Here is a 17,261-nt window from a genome sequence, read left to right as displayed (position 1 = left end):
TACTATCTCTTCTAATAAATTATTCTTCCACCGTTTTATCTGTGTCTCGTTCGTGCAATTCTTTGTTCGAGTCGCCAAGTACCTGGACACCGCGCCGAGAACAGCCAACTCTCCCCTAACACTAGGAGTCAAAGGAGGAGTCTGTGGAAAAGCATGGGTCAGATCCGGACCCTTCTGTCTCCCCAAGGTCTCCGGACAGTGGCCAGAGGAGGCAGATGGCAGGAGAAAAGAAGTGGAAACGCAAAACGGAGATCTAAAGAGAGGGGGCAGGTTGGAAGGGAAAAGGAAAGCGCAGAGGAAAGCAGACATTGAGGTGTGGAGTAAGTTGAAGGCCGTGCAAAGGGTGAGGGTCGACTGCATTCAAGGAATGCGCTGAGGCCGCATGTCAGGGGCTATTGGGGATTCTCATTCCACCAATGGCAAAACGGAGCCCAGAGAGGAGGTGGTGTGCCCAAGATGTACATCACTTTGCAAGGTGGGCGCTAGCACTTGAACCCAAATCTCCTGATCCCAGTCCAGCGATTTTACTTAGGTCGGTCACAGGGAAGACAGGCCAGTGGTTGAGACACGCGAGGCCTGAGGCAGCAGGAGCAGAGTCGCACGGGGGTGGACGGAAAGCTTTGCCCAAGGCTGGTAGCCCAATTAAACATCAAAGACCCAGGTGGCCAAGTCTAATTAATCCTGGCAATCAACTTCCATGCAGCGATTTTCCCGCGGTCACAGCCTTCAACGGCTTCGGACTTAAGGCGGCTTCGGACTTGAAGGCGGCGTCGGAAATGCGCAACCAGTATTCGGGGACTTTCGGAACCTCCCGAGAGATGGTTAGGAGCTGTTGGAAACGTCAGGGCAGGAGTCAAACATCAAACGATATTTCAGAAGGGCCACAATTTCCTTAGAAACATTCAAGAATATCGGAGACCCCCGGAAAACGCTTAAGAGGCAGCCGAAATCTGCCGATTCGGGAATTTCCGAAGGTTCTGTGGCATTCGGGAATTCCCGGAGCTTCTCGAGAAGCATTCGGGTCTTCTCGGCTCTTTGCGAGCTCTTCAGGAGTCTTAGGTCCCTAGCGGATCCGTTCTTTGTCCAGGTCGTGAGGGCGATTGGTATCGACAGGCCCTCGGCAATTTCCGGAAGTGTTCGATCTAGGCCTGAGAGTGGCGCCCTCTGGCGGTAAGAACTCACACACACACCCCCACACACACCTCACCACCCACCCTCACCACCACCACCACCACCCCCGCCCCCCCCTTGCTGGGCCAGGACGCGCAGATGCAGTTGCGCGCCAGCGGCTGTTCCGACCGGATGTGGTTGCTGCTGAGATCAGTTCCGGCGAGTGACGGTGCGGACGGGTCAGAAGCGTAGAGGCGGCGGCAAAATGGCGGCGCCTGAGGAGCGGGATCTAACCCAGGAGCAGACAGAGAAGCTGCTGCAATTTCAGGTAGCAGCGAGTACTCGGTGCAGCCAGTGCCGCCGCGGGCTGGGGATTGGGCCCCCAGAGGAGCCCAGAACCCTCCTGAGATTGGGTCCGAGCTTCTTCTGAGACCAGCAGGCGGCCCCCTCCCCCCCAGACGCCAACTGCCCTGCTGCCCCTGGCCCCCGAGCCTCTGTCGGTTCTCGGCCTTCAGCCTGCGCTGCTGCCATACCCGCCTTTCCCCTCTCCCGTCAGCGAGTCAGCTTCCTCGATGTCCCTTAGCGGCGCCCGTCCTCCGCCATCCTTCCCAGGTCGGACACTGTGCCCAACGACTCTGAATCTACCTGAGATGCTTAATCCCCACCGCGGAGTTGGCCTCGTTTCGGGTCCCTGGGAAACCTGCTACCAGCATCCCATGCCATTTCCATAAACATTTACTGAGGGCTTCTTAGGTGCCAGGTTTTGTGTTGGGCGCTCTGGTGGGGGAAGGGCAGGCCTGGCTCCCGCCCTAAAGGTGTGGGAGGACACCATGTAAGGAAACAAGTGCTACATTATAAATGTCATCAGTGGCTTCTGACAGGGTTTACTACCCTGGGCTTATTCCTGAAGTCACGTGCTTGACTGTGCTTGAGGAGGATGGTAACTTGCAGAAATCTGCCTCAGTGGGTGTGGAGTTAAGAACTGGCACTAAAGCACTTTTCTCTGAGTTGGAGAATCTGGGTGGAGGAGCCCACCAGGTTGGGTTAACCTTGGCTCTTTGTTACCCTGATACCAGTTTCCTTATTATTTCTAAAATATACATCTTAAAAATGTTTACTCCCTAAGGGTGTTCTGAAGATTTAATGAGTTTATGGATGTCTGAAGGGCTTTGTAAACTGTAAAATGCTCCCAAACAGTATTGCTGCTTATTAACCATTATTTAACTTAGGAAAGAATTAAAGTTAGTGGTACATTTTTTTCCTAATATAAAAATGTGCTAAATATTTATTAGTTTCAGCAATTATTTACCAACAACCTTAGTGCTCAGGCACTGCTAGTTATTAAGTGGTGGTGTCAGATTTAAAGCTGGGTCCATCTTTCTAGAACCTTTCCTGAGCTCTTGACTTGTTTGCTATACAACCTATATAAGTGTCAGTGTTCAACTGAGAGTGGACTGCAAATGCTGTGATACTGGGTTTTTTGGTTTTTTTTTTAGCAAGTTCTCACTTTTCTGTAATTTCCTTGATTTTACCATAACTGATTTTGAAGTGTTTTTTCCTCTTAAATTGAGTAGTGATATCTGAAACTAACAGAATATTGTGTGTTAATTATACGTCAGAAAAAATGTGTAGTGGGTTGGAAGTGTAACTATAAGTGGAAAAATACTATTGGAAATAGTTGACATTTGATTGGAGTTTTGAGTAGAGAAATGGATGACACGGTAAATTAGAATCAGAATGAATAAAGAGCTTCCATTTTCTGGTAGACCACTAATTTCAGAGTTTTGTTTAACTTTGGCAGATCATTTTACCCACTACAACGCTTCAGAGATAAGACCCCTGTTGTTAAATGTAATGTGGTGCTGTGAGTTGTAAGTCATGATGTACTTAGGTAGTGTGGTACTGGGAGAACATGGTTATGTAGTAGCATTTCTGACGTAAAGTGCATAGGAACCTCTGTTTTAGTCTTCATCGGACATCTGTATCAGTAAGAGAGGCGAGTAGCAGGTTAAAGTTGAATTGAGATTGCTTTATGACACTGGATTTAATAAGGCAAATGTATTTTACATTCCTGTGTTCTTCAAGCAGTCGCTGGATGGGGTTCATCATCGGACTTGCCATTAAACATTCTTTGAAATTTACTAGCTGTCAAGCACTATACCAGGTATTTGATGTACATTAACTCTTTCAAACCTCTTAAAATAACACCATAAGGTGTTAACCCCGTTGATTTATTGATGAAGAAACAGGCTCTGAGAGGTCAGGTAGCTTGCACAAGGATTAAGTGGCCGAGATTTAGAAATCCATACCCATAACCGTCTGTTTGGTCTACGACCTAATGGAGAAGCCACATACATACACGAATGAGGACCGTGCCGTGTGTCAGTGCTCCCAGTGTGGTATGGTGTAAACATAGCGCTGTGGGAATTTAGGGAAGGGTAGGAGTACTGGTGGGGGTAAGGGCGAAGAGGGATGGCTTAGTAGTTAATCAGTATCTACTACGCCTTTGTGCTTTTCATCCTCGCAGTAGCCTTGCAAAGTGCCATAGGTGGTATGCCTGCTCCTAGGTAAGGAAGGAAACAGATCTATTGAAATGTTTGCTTAAGGTCACTAAGCTATTAAGTAGTCGAGATGGAATTAGAGTTAGAAGTCTAGTGGTTCTGGCTCTGGACTTCAAGGCTGGGCTCTTTGCACTCACTGTACTTGGCTACTTTGAAGGAGGAACAGACTTTCAACAGGTGAAGGACACGAGGAGAGGGTTCATAGCTGAGGAAACAGCTCAAGCAAGGTGTGGAGATGGAGTGTGGAATGTGTTTGTTGTGATGGGTTTCTAGAAGTGGAAGTGGAAAATAAGACTGGAAAGGTAAATTAGATCCAGGGCCTCCAAAGCCTTTGAAAGGTTTAAATTTTAACCTGTAGGCATGGGAGCCATCACAGGTTTTTTTCAACTAGGGAGTGATATAACACTAGGTTTCAGGTTTGCTTCACTGAGTTTGGAGCATGCGCTTGGAATCTCCACAGGGGTTGGGACAGAACAGAGTGACACTGCTAGGAGCTGGTTCTCAACATGTTGCTTCATTTGATATATTGAAATTAGCAAAAGTAAAATATTTTAGAAATCTCAGGTTTCCTCTCTTTCACATTTTTGTGACATGTGGTTTGATTGCAACTCCCTAGGATATGTTTATCATGCTTCTCAGTCCGTTTGATGTCTTCCAAGATTTTTGTAGTTATCCTTTTCTCCTATTTATTTTGGAGACAGTTGAGTATGAATAACCAATGCAGACGTTTGTTTTAAGCTGTTTCAAGTGGGAAAGAATAGGCTTTAAGAAGAACTAATGTAGGTTTGGGGAAGGTTACTTTTATTGACATTCATTTCCCCAAATTTCCAGATACGGGAAATTCCCGAAGTGTCTTGGTTTGCTGCCTTTAGGTTGCTGTTTGAACCCCTGGAGAAGGATGACATGGACAGAGAGAGAAGGGTCTAAAGAAGCTATGCATGGCCAGTGGAGGAAGAAACAGTATCTTTCTGCTTGTATAGGAGTAAGACACTTCTTTCCTCTTCAGGGAATATTAGGGTCTGACCCTTGTTCTCTTAAATTATAGAAAATTAAGCCTGTACTCTGGGCTGTAGAATCAAACTCATTTTGAAAATTTTCCCTTTTGGCTTCATCTGACTCTATTATCTAAAGGAAAAAATATACAGTGCTTTTTGTTCATGTATTCTAAAAAAAGTCATAGAGTGATCTGTTTGAATTTTTTGTCAGGGAGTTTGATGTAGAGAAAATATGAGCTTTGAAACTTGAGGCAAATCTGACAACCTTTTGACTTAGTTTCTGGTGAGTTCTGCAACCTTGGGCAAGTTCTCATTTCTTTGAATCTTCTCTCATCTATAAAATGGGGATATTATCTAATTCACAGCTTTTTTTTTTTTTTAACTTTGAAAAAATCTACCAAGTTAATACGTTCTTACTGCAAGTCAGCATAAATTCTATAAAAAGGTAATTAAATCTCATCTTTTCCCCTTATCCTCATTCCTGGTTTGTTGTATATCTTTGTATACTTTTTTTCTTCTGCATATACAGATACACAAATGCTTCATATATGAGCTCTCTTACCCTAACCACTTAATCTAACAGATGTCCTCCATTTTGTTTTTTCTTTTTCTTGTTGGATTCCCAACCCCCTTTCTTCCTCCGCCCCCCCCCCCACACACTCCGGTTCAAGCCATTGTATCTCAGTCTAGTTGTGTAGGACACAGCTCCTTGGCCCACACTTGTATTATGAGTCTTGAGCTTCCCCTGGCTGAGGCAAGCAGTTGCCGGTCGGTGAGCTCACGGCAGCTCACGGCAGCTCATGGCAGCTCACAGCAGCCCATGGCAGCCCAGCTCCAGGGAGAGCTGTTGTTCACAATCTTAGCTGTAGAGGGTACAGCTCACTGGCCCATGTGGGAATCGAACCTTGGCATTGGAAGCACGGTGCTCCTACCTACCTGAGCCACCGGGCCGGCCCCCTCCATTTTCTAAGGTCTGCACTCAAATATGCCCAAGTATTTTTGCTTTCACCAGTTGAATAGTGCTCTTGACAAGAGTCAGTTGTGTTTGCTACCAAACCAATGGCAGTGTGTGCTGCTTGTATTTGTTATAGGAATATATTACATAAACCAATAAAATAACAATGCAAGAAGAGTTTTTGTTTATCTGAAAACGAAAGGCTATAGTATGGCAAGTTGCTGAAAAATTGCTGTTCACTTAGGTGTGGGCAATCTTTGGGGAAAATCATATAAGGATTGTGCACGTACTGCTTGGTCAGGGTTTGAGGTTGCACTCCACTCCAAGAAATCAAATCAGTGTCAGGGATACGATTTATGCTAGAAAGACTTCAGAGAACGTCAGTGGACCCATTCCCCAAAGAAAAGGGTAGGTTTTCATCAAAAGATTGCTGCATAAATGTGTATGCTTTATGTTTAAATGAAGTATTTAAATAATGTCTAGAATGTTTTTGTTCCTCACTTTAAGTGACTTTTTAATTAATTGGCTAGTTATGGGCCTCATTCTCATTGGGTAAGAGAGCGCTGCTCTTTGTCTTATGGCAATAGAATCAGATATTTAGGAAAGTGAGCATAGTATAGTAAGTTTTCGTGAAGACTGGCTGTGGAGTAAGAATTTGAATCCTAATTTCTCCAGTTGTAGTAAGTCTTTACTTAAGATTGTCGATAGGTACTGCAACTCTAAGTGAAATGACATACTACAACGAAACCACTTTCATCATAGGGTAATTGATATAAACAAGAGTTAAGTTCTTAGGGTACCTCGCTGAGGACCTGCTGTGCTACTTTGGTGACCTTGGGCGAGTTACTTAACCTTTCTGCCTTAGTTTCTTCATCTAAACACTACTATTGTTACTTACCTCATGGGGTTGTTTCAATAATTAAATGTCATTGTATCTAAAGCACTGGCGAATATTAACCACTTAAATGTTAAACATAATTATGTGGCTTTAGTAGACAAGGTGGACAATCAGGTTGTTTTCATTTTTTGGTTTCTTACAAATAATGCTGCAGTGAATGTCCTTGTACGTATCCAGCTGTCCCATTCTCAGTCAACTCTTATTTTTTTGCACCTACTGTGTGCTAGTTGTAGTTCGCAGCATAGGGTACAGCAATATGTGAAACGTAATTCTTAGCCTGTGGAGCTCACATTCCTGCGGGAGGAGACTGGGAAGAGTCAGAATAAGTGAAATACATACTATGTTTGATGGCGGTGAGTGCTATGGAGAAAAATAAATAGGGGATTCTGAAGAGTGTTTAGTTTTAAATAGGAGCATCAAGGGACGGCCTCACTGAGAAAGTGTCATTTGTGTGAAAATCTGAGGGAAGTGTAAAACAGGATTCCAGATTGAGGGAATAGGTGTGCCAGAGCCCTGAGGCATGGTGTTGAGGGACCTTGTTCAGCATACAAGGAGGCCAATGTGGCTAGAACTGAGGGAGGGAGGAAGAAAGTGGTAGGAGATAAAGGCAGCGAGTTGAAGGCAGGGCCAATTCATAGGAGGCCTTGTCAGCTACTATAAGGGTTTTGGCTTTAACTCCAAAGTAAGATGGGTAGCCTTGGAAGATGGTTTTTTGTGTGTTTTTTTCAGATTTTATTGGGGAAGGGGAACAGGACTTTATTGGGGAACAGTGTGTACTTCCAGGACTTCTTTCCAAGTCAGGTTGTTGTCCTTTCAATCTTAGTTGTGGAGGGTGCCGTTCAGTTTCAAGCTGTTGTCCTTTCAGTCTTAGTTGTGGAGGGCACAGCTCAGCTCCAGTTGCCGTTTCTAGTTGCAGGGGGCGCAGCCCACCATCCCTGTGGGAGTCGAACCGGCAACCTTGTGGTTGAGAGGACGCGCTCCAACCAACTGAGCCATCTGGGAGCTCAGCGGCAGCTCATCCCAAGGTGCCATGTTCAATCTTAGTTGCAGTAGGCAGAGCCCACCATCCCTTGCGGGACTTGAGGAGTTGAACTGGCAACCTTGTGGTCGAGAGCCCACTGGCCAATGTGGGAATCGAACCAGCAGCCTTCTGAGTTAGGAGCATGGAGCTCTAACCGCCTAAGCCACCGGGCTGGCCCCGCCTTGGAAGATTTTGAGTAATGATAGGATTTATGATTTATTAGGGCCACTCGGGCTATTTTCTTAAGGTTAACCTGAAAGTAGATAAGGGAGGATAGGGAGACAGGTGATTTTTGCAGTGATTCAGGATGCTTAGGTCAGGATGAAGGAGGAAGTAGTCATGAGGAGTTGGATTCTGAATACACAGTGGTCCCGCCTTATCTGAGGGGCATACATTGCAAGACCCCCAGTGGATCCCTGAAACCACGGCTAGTACTGAACCTGGTGTGCACTACATTTTTTCCTACACGTACATACCTTTTCACTTAAAGGAAGCACTTCCAGGTTCTCTTTGGCATATCCAAACTGCCAGCATCACTACTGTTGTGCTTTGGGGCCGTTATTAATTAAGGGTGACTTGGACACCAGCACTGTGACACCACAGAGACAGCTGCTAAATGACTAGGTATACAGCGTGGATACGCTGGACAAAGGGATGGTTCATGTCCCGGGTGGGGTGAAAGGGACAGTGCAAGATTTCTTCATGCTGCTCAGAATGGCATGCGATTTAAAACTTATAAATTGTTCTGGAATTTTCCAGACAATATTTTCAGATGTAACCAAAACTGGGGAAAGTGCAACCCCGGATAAGGGGGACCACTACTGTGTACATAAAGAAGGAAAGATCAGCGGGCTGAGCCCCGGGGCACTTCGGTCTTTATCATTCTAAGGATGTAAGGAAGATCTAGCAAAGGAGACTAAATGGCAAGGAAGGTAGGAGGAAATCCAGTGTGTTGTCCTAGGATTCAAGTGAGGGAACTTGAGGAATGAGAACAGGCCTCTGGATTTACATTGTGGGGTCATTGGTCACTGACTAGAAGTTTCGTTGGAATGTTGGGGAGGCGAAGGCTTAACTGGAGTGAGTTCAAGAGACAGTGGCATGAGAAGTTGGAGATTTCTACAGGGTTTGCTCTAAAGAGGAAAGCGATTGAGCAGAAGCCAGAGTGGGGAAGAGAGATGGATTTTTTTTTTCAATTTGGGAGAAATATCCGCATGTTTGTACGCTAACCAGGAACATGCATTAGAGAGAGAAAATTGGTGTGGAAGAAGGAGAACTGCTATTGCCCTGTCCTTGAGTGACAGGGGGTAGGGTTAGGTGTACAAGACGGAGGAGGGACCGGCCTTTGCCGGGGGCATGATTCAGTTTGTCCATAGGAAAAGAAGAGGTGAATGTGTGCCACAGATGCAAGTAGTAGGCTGATGTGCTGGTTGGAGCGTTTGATTCTTTTTTCTGTGAAACGGAACAAAATCATGACCTAAGAATGAGGATGGAGCAGGTGTTAGATGTTTGAGGAGAGAGACGGCATGGTTGGCTCGGAGAGTGGGAGTGAATTGACTAGACAACTGGTATAAAGGCCCGGCCGTATTCCAGACCCACTTGGGGTTAGTGATCATCAATTTATTTAAAGTGGGGCCAGTCAGCCTCCCTTAGCTGTGAGGATACAGGTGCAGAGTAGGCAGAGGTTTGGAATTTAAAAGATTCTGGTCTAGCCAAGGGAATGTGGTTATCACAGAGTGGCAAAGGAGTTGGAGACGCGTGCAAAAGGGATGATAGTATTTGACTGTAGACTTTATGATCAGTAGGAGGGGAAATGAGGACATGAGAAGTGCTGAGGTACATGAAAAGGTAGAATCAATGGATTGTAGGTCCCGGCGGGGTGGGAGAACTTAAAGACAGCATTAGAAGGAGGAAGCGGAAGGTGTGGAAGGAAGTGATAGGGGAATGTGTGTGGGGGGGCTTGCAGTGATTGATAATGGTGAGGTCTAGGGTTTGAACCCAGAAGTGAATGATGGAGTGGTAGGTAAGGAATTGAGAGACAAAAGTATTAGAGCAATTATGCAAATAACAACACCAGGACACTAATAGAGTTGGAGAGGATGACAGGAAGCCAGGAGCTAAAATTTTAGAGTGAGAAGCAGTGATTTGCAGTGAGCAAATGACCCCAACAAGGAAAGGACAGTGAGTGGTATATACACTGATGAAATTTTGAAATTTGGAGGTGTTTTTGTTTTTGATGTCATGTAAGCGTTTACTGAGCATTTACTTTTTACAAAGTGTTCTAGATCTACTGTATCATTGATTTGTCCCAGGAAACAAATGGTGTAGGTTCTGGTATTGGTGAGTAAATTAGCGTCCGTAGGTAGTTTACACAAGGTTCATAGTGCCGAGCTTAGATTGGAAGCCAGAACTCTGGATTTTTTCCTACCACCTAGCACTGCCTCTCTCGCCCTAAGTGTTGATTTGGTTTCAACTACAGGTGAGTGGGGCCAATAGAAAGAGCTATGTGGCAGTTTTATGGAAGAGAACACAGCAAAGGAAGTCCAAAGTGTGATTCTTATCCTGGACATCATCACTCGTAATTCTCTTCACCTCCTCTTTGTGAGGGTGGACCTTTTAAGGAGAAGGGAAGAAGGATCCTCCCCAGTGGGAAGGAACAAGGAGGACAGTTCCCTCACTACCATTACCCACGGATACGAGGAAGGAAATGGGAGAGAGACAGGGCTTCATGGGAAGAAGTACCTTCAGGGAAAAGCTAAGTTTCAGTTAGAACACGAAGGTGAAGGAGACGTTCAGGGAAGAAGTTAAGGATGCAGGAGATGTTGCTGATAATAGGGCTTTTATTTTGTAGAATGGAATCCTAAAATGTGATGTTACTGGGTCAAAATCAATGTACTTTGTACATTTTAATATCTACTGCTAGACTGCTTGCTTTCCAGGGAATTTTGGCAGTTCACACTCCCACCAAGAGGATGTGAGAGAGGACCTGTTTCCCCACACCCTTTCCAGCACTGGGCAATTGTATCTTTTTCAATTTTTGTCGATCTGATTAAATTTTTTAAAGTTCTCGTTTTAATTTGCATTTCTGCTGGTAGTGATGATTGTAGTTTTTGGTTTTGTTTTTGCTATCAGTTGAGTTTGAAAAGCTAATGCAAACACTTGATTTAAGCTATTTCAAATAGGAAAGAATAGGGACGTAAGAGTGAGGGATTGGCTCATTGGTCTCTATTTTTAAAGAGATAACGCATGCATCCCTTGGTGTATGGAAGGTTTGCTTTCTGGCCAAGTTGGTTGCAGAATAAAAATGCTGATTTTGAGATTCAATCCCATTGTTCCATAAACTCCTAATTATACATGAGGTTGAGCTTCTTTTGTGTATTAATGATTAGGTATTGTGTAAATTGCCTATTATTCATTTTCTGTTGGATTATTTGTAGATTCCCTGACCCTGACTTTTGGAGTTTCAATTTTATCTAAGAATGCCTTGGGCTTAATGAAGCATACAAATGTTGTCTCTAGTTTCTTCAAAATATTTTATAGCTTTCTTTTTAAAATCAGATCCTTAATCCATGGGGAATTTTATTTTTTGTATGTATAAGAACTTAACCTCACTTTTTTCTGGAAGAGACTGTAGGTTAGCTGAATAATACATCCCTCCCCCTCCTGGTTTAAGGAGACTTTGATCATCTGTCTGCTGGTACCATTGCTGAATGAATAACAATAACTTTATTCTAAGTTTTAATATCTGATAGGACAAGACTCTTCCCTTTCTTTCCTTTTTTCTTTCTTTCTTTTTTTGAAGAATTATTGGTAATTCTCGCAAGTTCTTTCATTTACATTTAAAAATCATTTTTGCTGTTGTGGAATTATTGGAATTGCATAAAATATATTAATTGGACTGGTTGGCATGCAGGAACGTGTACCTCTCTTTATTCAGATGTCACATGTCCTTTAAAACATATTTTGTAACTTCATCTAGATTTTGTATATTTCTTATTAAACTTATTCCTAGGTATTTTGTAATTTTGGTCACCCTTGTGAATGGGATATTTATTTCTAAATGGTTACTAATAGAAAGAAATGCTGTTGAATTTTGTACATTTATCGTGATTCTTTGGACCTTCTACCCATTATCATGTTTTCTGCTCATTATTAATAGTTTTCTGGCTTGGACTCTTGGGCTCTTTTTAGTTTTTAAATTACAGTTTTATTGAGATTTAATTCAGATACCATAAAATGACCCTTGTGAAGTACACAATTCAGTGGTTTTCAAAGCTGTGCAATTGTCATCAGTGTGTACCTGCAGATCATTTTCGTCACCCAGAAAGAAACCCGTGCCCATTGGCAGTCACTCCCCATTCTTCTCTCCTTGTAACCCCTGGCAACCACTACTCTTGATTCTGTCTCTGTGGATTTGCCTATTCTGGGCATTTCATGTAAATGGAATCATACACTGTGTGGCCTTTGGTGTCTGGCTTCTCTCACTGAACATAATGTTCTCCAGGTTCATCCGTGTTGTAGCCTGTGTCAGTACTTCGTATCTTTTTGTCGCCGAATAATATTCCATTGTGTGGCTAAAACCACATTTTGTTTATCCATCTATTAGTTGTTGGCTATTTGGATTGTTTCCACGTTTTGGCTATTATTATTAATGCTGCTATGAATATTTGTATACAAAACTTGTGTGGACATGTTTTCATTTCTCCTAGAAGTAGAATTGTTGGGTCACATGGTAACTAACTTTTTGAGAAATAGCCATACTGTTTTTCCAAAGCAGCCATGCCATTTTTTTCCCACCAGTACTGTCTGAGGGTTCCAATATTTTCACATCCTCACTAACATTTGTTAATCTTCCATGTTTGTAGCCATCCTAGTAATGTGAAGTGGTATCTTGTTGTTTTTTTGTTTTTTGTTTTTTTCCCCTTCCACCTCCCCCCACCCGGCACTCAGGTTCAAGCCGTTGTTTCTCAGTCTAGTTGTGTAGGACACAGCTCCCTGGCCCATGCTGGTATTATGAGCCTTGCGCTCTACTGGGCTGAGGCAGTCAGTTGCCAGCTCACGGCAGCTCACAGCAGCTCTCGCCGGCTGCTGGCCACTCAACGCTGGCTGCAGGCCACTCATGCTGGCCACCAGCCGCTCTTAGCAGCACACAGCAGCCCGCCGAAGCCCAGCTCCAGGGAGAGCTGTTGTTCACGATCTTAGCTGTAGAGAGCACAGCTCACTGGCCCATGTGGGAATCAAATCGACCTCAGCATTAGGAGCATGGCGCTCCAACCACCTGAGCCACCGGGCACATATCTTGTTTTGATTTGCATATCCCTAGTGACTTAAATGATGTTATACATCTTTTCATATGCTTATTGGCCATTTATCTTTGGAGAAGTATCTATTCAAATCCTTTGCTCATTTTTTAATTGGGTCATTTGTCTTTTGTTGGGTTGTAAGAATTCTTTATATATTCTGTATACAAGTTCTTTATCAGCTCTGTGGTTGGCAAAAATATCCCATTTTGTGGGTTGTCTTTTCACTTTCTTGATATTACCTTTTGAAGTTTTTCATTTTGATGAAGTCTAATTTATTTGTTGTATCTTTTGTTTCTTATACTTTTGGTGTCACATCTAAAAAACCATAGCCTAATCCAAGGTGACAAAGATTTAACACATAGTTTAAGAGTTTTGCAGTTTTAGCTCTTTCATATAAAGTATGATCTTTTAGTTAATGGTTGTCAGGTAGGAGTCCAGCTTCATTCTTTTGCAACATTTGTTGAAAAGGTAAGTCTAACAGTTGCTGAAAACTGGTTGACCATAACTAAGGGTTTACTTCTGGACCTCATTTCTGTTTTTCTTTTTTAAGATTTTTATAATATTAAAATATAGCTAACATACAATATTATGCTAGTCTCAGGTTATTCAACAGTACCCACCTAGCACTATACAGAGTTATTACTACATTATTGATTATATTCCCTATGCTAAAGAAGTGATCACCATAGTAAGTCCAGCAACCATCCGACACTGTACCGCGCTATCACGATATTATTGATCTTCCCACCCTTTTAAAATTTTTCAATTAAAGTTGACATTCAGTATTATTTTGTATTAGTTTCAGGTGTATACCATAATGCTTAGACATTTGTATAATTTAGGAAGTGATCCCCCTGACTAGTATCACCTGGCCCTATACAGTTACTACCATATCGTTGGTTACATTCCCTATACTATATATCTCCCTGACTGTTTTATAACTACCAATTGGACCTCATTTCTATTCCATACAATCTTGTATCTATCCTAATGCTAATACTACACTGTCTTGACTATTGTAGCTGTGTAATAAGTATGAAATCAGCAAGTGTGAATCCTTGAACTTTGTTCTTTTTCAAAATTGTTTTGGCTATGCTGTGTCCCTTTCATTCCCAAATGAATTTTAGGGTCACCTTGCCAGTTTCTGCAAAACAGCAGCTGGGACTTTGATAGGGATTGCTGTTCTCTGTTGATCAATATTGGGAGTATTGCCATCTTGACAACACTAGCCTTCCAATCTGTGAACATGAGGAGGCTTTCCATTTATTTAAGTCATCTTTAGTTTGTCTCAGTGTTTTGTAGTTTTTTTCTGTACAAATCTTATACTTCTTTTGTTAAATTTATTCCTAAATATTTTTTTTTTCCAATGGTAATAAAAAGAAGTGTTTTCTGACTTATTTTCGGATTGTTCATTGCTAGCGTGTAGAAATAGAACTGATTTTTTAAATTTTTATTTCAGGACTTTTTTCCAAGTCGGATTGTTCATTGCTAGCGTGTAGAAATAGAACTGATTTTTTTTTTTAATTGGGGAAGGGGAACAGGACTTTATTGGGGAACAGTGTGTACTTCTAGGACTTTTATTTTTCTTTCGTTTTTTCCAAGTCACGTTGTTGTCCTTTCAACCCTAGTTGTGGAGGGTGCCATTCAGCTTCAAGTTGTTGTCCTGTCAGTCTTAGTAGTGGAGGGTGCAGCTCAGCTCCAGGTCAAGTTGCCTTTGTTAGTTACAGGGGGCGCAGCCCACCATCCCTTGCGGGAGTCGAACCGGCAACCTTGTGGTTGAGAGGATGCGCTCCAACCAACTGAGCCATCCGGAGCTCAGCGGCAGCTCAGCTCAAGGTGCGTGTTCAATCTTAGTTGCAGGGGGCGGAGCCCATCATCCCTTGCGGGACGCGAGGAATTGAACTGGCAACCTTGTGGTTGAGAGCCCGCGTTCCAACCAACTGAGCCATCGGAGGCAGCTCAGCTCAAGGTGCCGTGTTCAATCTTAGTTGCAGGGGGTACTGCCCACCATCCCTTGCAGGACTCCAGGAGTTGAACCGGCAACCTTGTGGTTGAGAGCCCACTGGCCCATGTGGGAATCGAACCGGCAGCCTTCGGAGTTAGGAGCATGGAGCTCTAACCGCCTGAGCCACCGGGCCGGCCCTAGAACTGATTTTTATATATTGATCTTGTATTCTGCAATCTTGTTGAACTCATTCCATTTTTTTTTTGTAGATTTCTTAGGATTTCCTATATACAAGATCATGTCATCTATGAATACATATAGCTTTACTTCTTTTTAATCTGGCTGCCCTTTCCTTTTTCTTGTTTAATTGCTCTAGTATAACGTTGAATAGAAGTTGCAAGAGCAAACATCCTTGCCTTTTCCTGATCTTTCCCCAAGCATAATAAGTCTTTCACAATTACTATGTTAGCTGTGAGTGTTTCTTAGATGCTCTTTTTCAGGGTCGAAAACCTCCCTTGTATTTCTATTTATCATGAAAGGGAATCTTGGGTTCTTAAAGGGTTAAATGAGATAATGCATGTAAAGTGCTTGATCCATACTAGGGCTCTATCAAACAAGGGGCAGTCCTGGTGAATACTTAACTGTATACATGTTCTTTTACATGTCTCTTAATTTTTCTGGGAAATATTTAATAAAGGGTGGAATTGAGAATTTGCAAAAATGTTGTCCTTTTTTTTAATGGGAATTTAGGAGATAAACACTTATCAAGGAGCCTAAAATATACTTGAAGGAGTCTGAGTCCTTTTCAAAAAGAATATAGAAAAGATTTTACATATAGAAGACTTGTCTGATATTATTCAAATGTACAGAATTAAACCTGTGGGTAGGGAATTAAAAGTATTGGCAATTTAATATTAATACATTATATTTCATTAGCTTTTTCCTAGCCTTTTCTCATACAAAATGATGACATTCTAAGTCTTTCATTCCTTCTTCAGTGAAACCAAAAGTCAGTTCTTTGAAAAAAAATCAAAATTGACGAAGCCTTAGCTAGATGGGTAAAGAAAAAAATACAAGATGCAAATTACAGAAATCAGAAATGAAAATGGAGACATTACTGATTCTGCAGAAATAAAAATGATTAAAAGAGGACTATGAATGGAGGTATGCCAACAAATTAGATAACCTAGATAAGATGGACAAATTCATAGGAACACAAAACCTACCAAGATTGAATCACAAAGAAATAGAAAATTTGAATAGACCTGTATCAAACTGGTAAGGAGGTTGAATCCATAATCAAAAATCTCCTAACAAAGAAAAGCTTTGGAACTGATGGCTTCACTGGCGAATTCTACCGATCATTTAAAGGACTAATTCCAATCCTTCTCAAACTCTTCCAAAAAAAAGTGAAGAGAGGGTGGCCAGTTGGCTCAGTTCGTTAGAGCGCAGTGTTCATAACACCAAGTTTGCCAGTTCGATTCCCACATGGGCCAGTGAGCTGTGCCCTCCATGACTAGATTGAAAACGACTTGACTTGGAGCTGATGGGTCCTGGAAAAACACACTGTTGCCCAATAAAATTAAAATAATAAAAAAAAAAAACCTGAAGAGAAGAGAACACTTCTTAATTCATTCTATGAGGCCAGCATTGCCCTGATACCAAAGTTAGATGAAGACAATATGAGAAAACTACAGACCAATATCACTTATGAACATTGACAGAGAAATTCTCAACAAAATATTAGCAAACTGAATTCAGCAGCGTATTAAAAGGGATTACAATGACCAAGTGGGATTTATTCTTGGAATGCAAGGATGGTTCAACATACAAAAATCTATCAATGTAATATACCACATTAGGAACGAAGGGGCAAAAATCCACATGATTATCTTAGTTGATGTACAAGTGTCTTTTTCTTGTCCACATGAAACTAAGTAAAGTTTTATGATAGCATTCTCATTTTTAATGTTTCCTTCATGTTTCTTAATAGCTAACTTAAGCATTGTATACTTACGTGTTTCCCCGAAAAGGAGACCGGGTCTTATATTAGTTTTTGCTCCAACAGACACATTAGGGCTTATGTTCAGGGGATGTCATCCTGGAAAATCATGCTAGGGCTTATTTTCCAGTTATGGCTTATTTTCAGGGAAACACGGTAATCTTTATAACCCAATGGGTTAATCACTATTTTTATTTACATTTTACCAATAAAGAAATTGAATCTCACAAATATGCCTAAGGTTACCAAGATAGTGAGTGGCAGAGTTATCATGAAGGATATAGAGGACTCTGGTGTCCTCTAACTTTCCAGCAAAGCTCAACCACTTATTCAGTCTACTTTTTAATTGCTTGGATAAAGAATATTGTGTTTCTTTTGGAAATGTTCATCCATGTGTTGTTTTAACGTAGATTCAGATAGTTGCACATAAAACATCTACACTTGTGTGCTATCATTGTGTCCAATCAATTAATT

General features: G+C 42.2%; 1 protein-coding gene across 2 annotated transcripts in view; it reads left to right on the top strand.

Annotated features, from left to right (window-relative positions):
- Positions 1–1,284: 1,284 nt before the first annotated feature.
- The window catches only part of FAF2 (Fas associated factor family member 2), a 55,850-nt gene continuing 39,873 nt past the window's right edge, over positions 1,285–17,261 (top strand). The window contains exons 1-2 of one of the 2 annotated variants that reach the window (XM_074313442.1): positions 1,337–1,438; positions 3,199–3,274. In XM_074313442.1, coding sequence (XP_074169543.1) covers positions 3,206–3,274 — 69 coding nt within the window. In that variant the 5' untranslated portion in view covers positions 1,337–1,438; positions 3,199–3,205. Of the gene's footprint in view, positions 1,439–3,198; positions 3,275–17,261 lie in introns of both variants that reach the window. The other variant, XM_019756096.2, reaches the window with a different exon arrangement.

Source organism: Rhinolophus sinicus, linkage group LG10 (assembly GCF_036562045.2).
Source record: "Rhinolophus sinicus isolate RSC01 linkage group LG10, ASM3656204v1, whole genome shotgun sequence".
Lineage (NCBI taxonomy): Eukaryota > Metazoa > Chordata > Mammalia > Chiroptera > Rhinolophidae > Rhinolophus > Rhinolophus sinicus.
The sequence above is the reverse complement of the archived record's forward strand: the minus strand, read 5'-3'. Positions and strand labels throughout refer to the sequence as shown.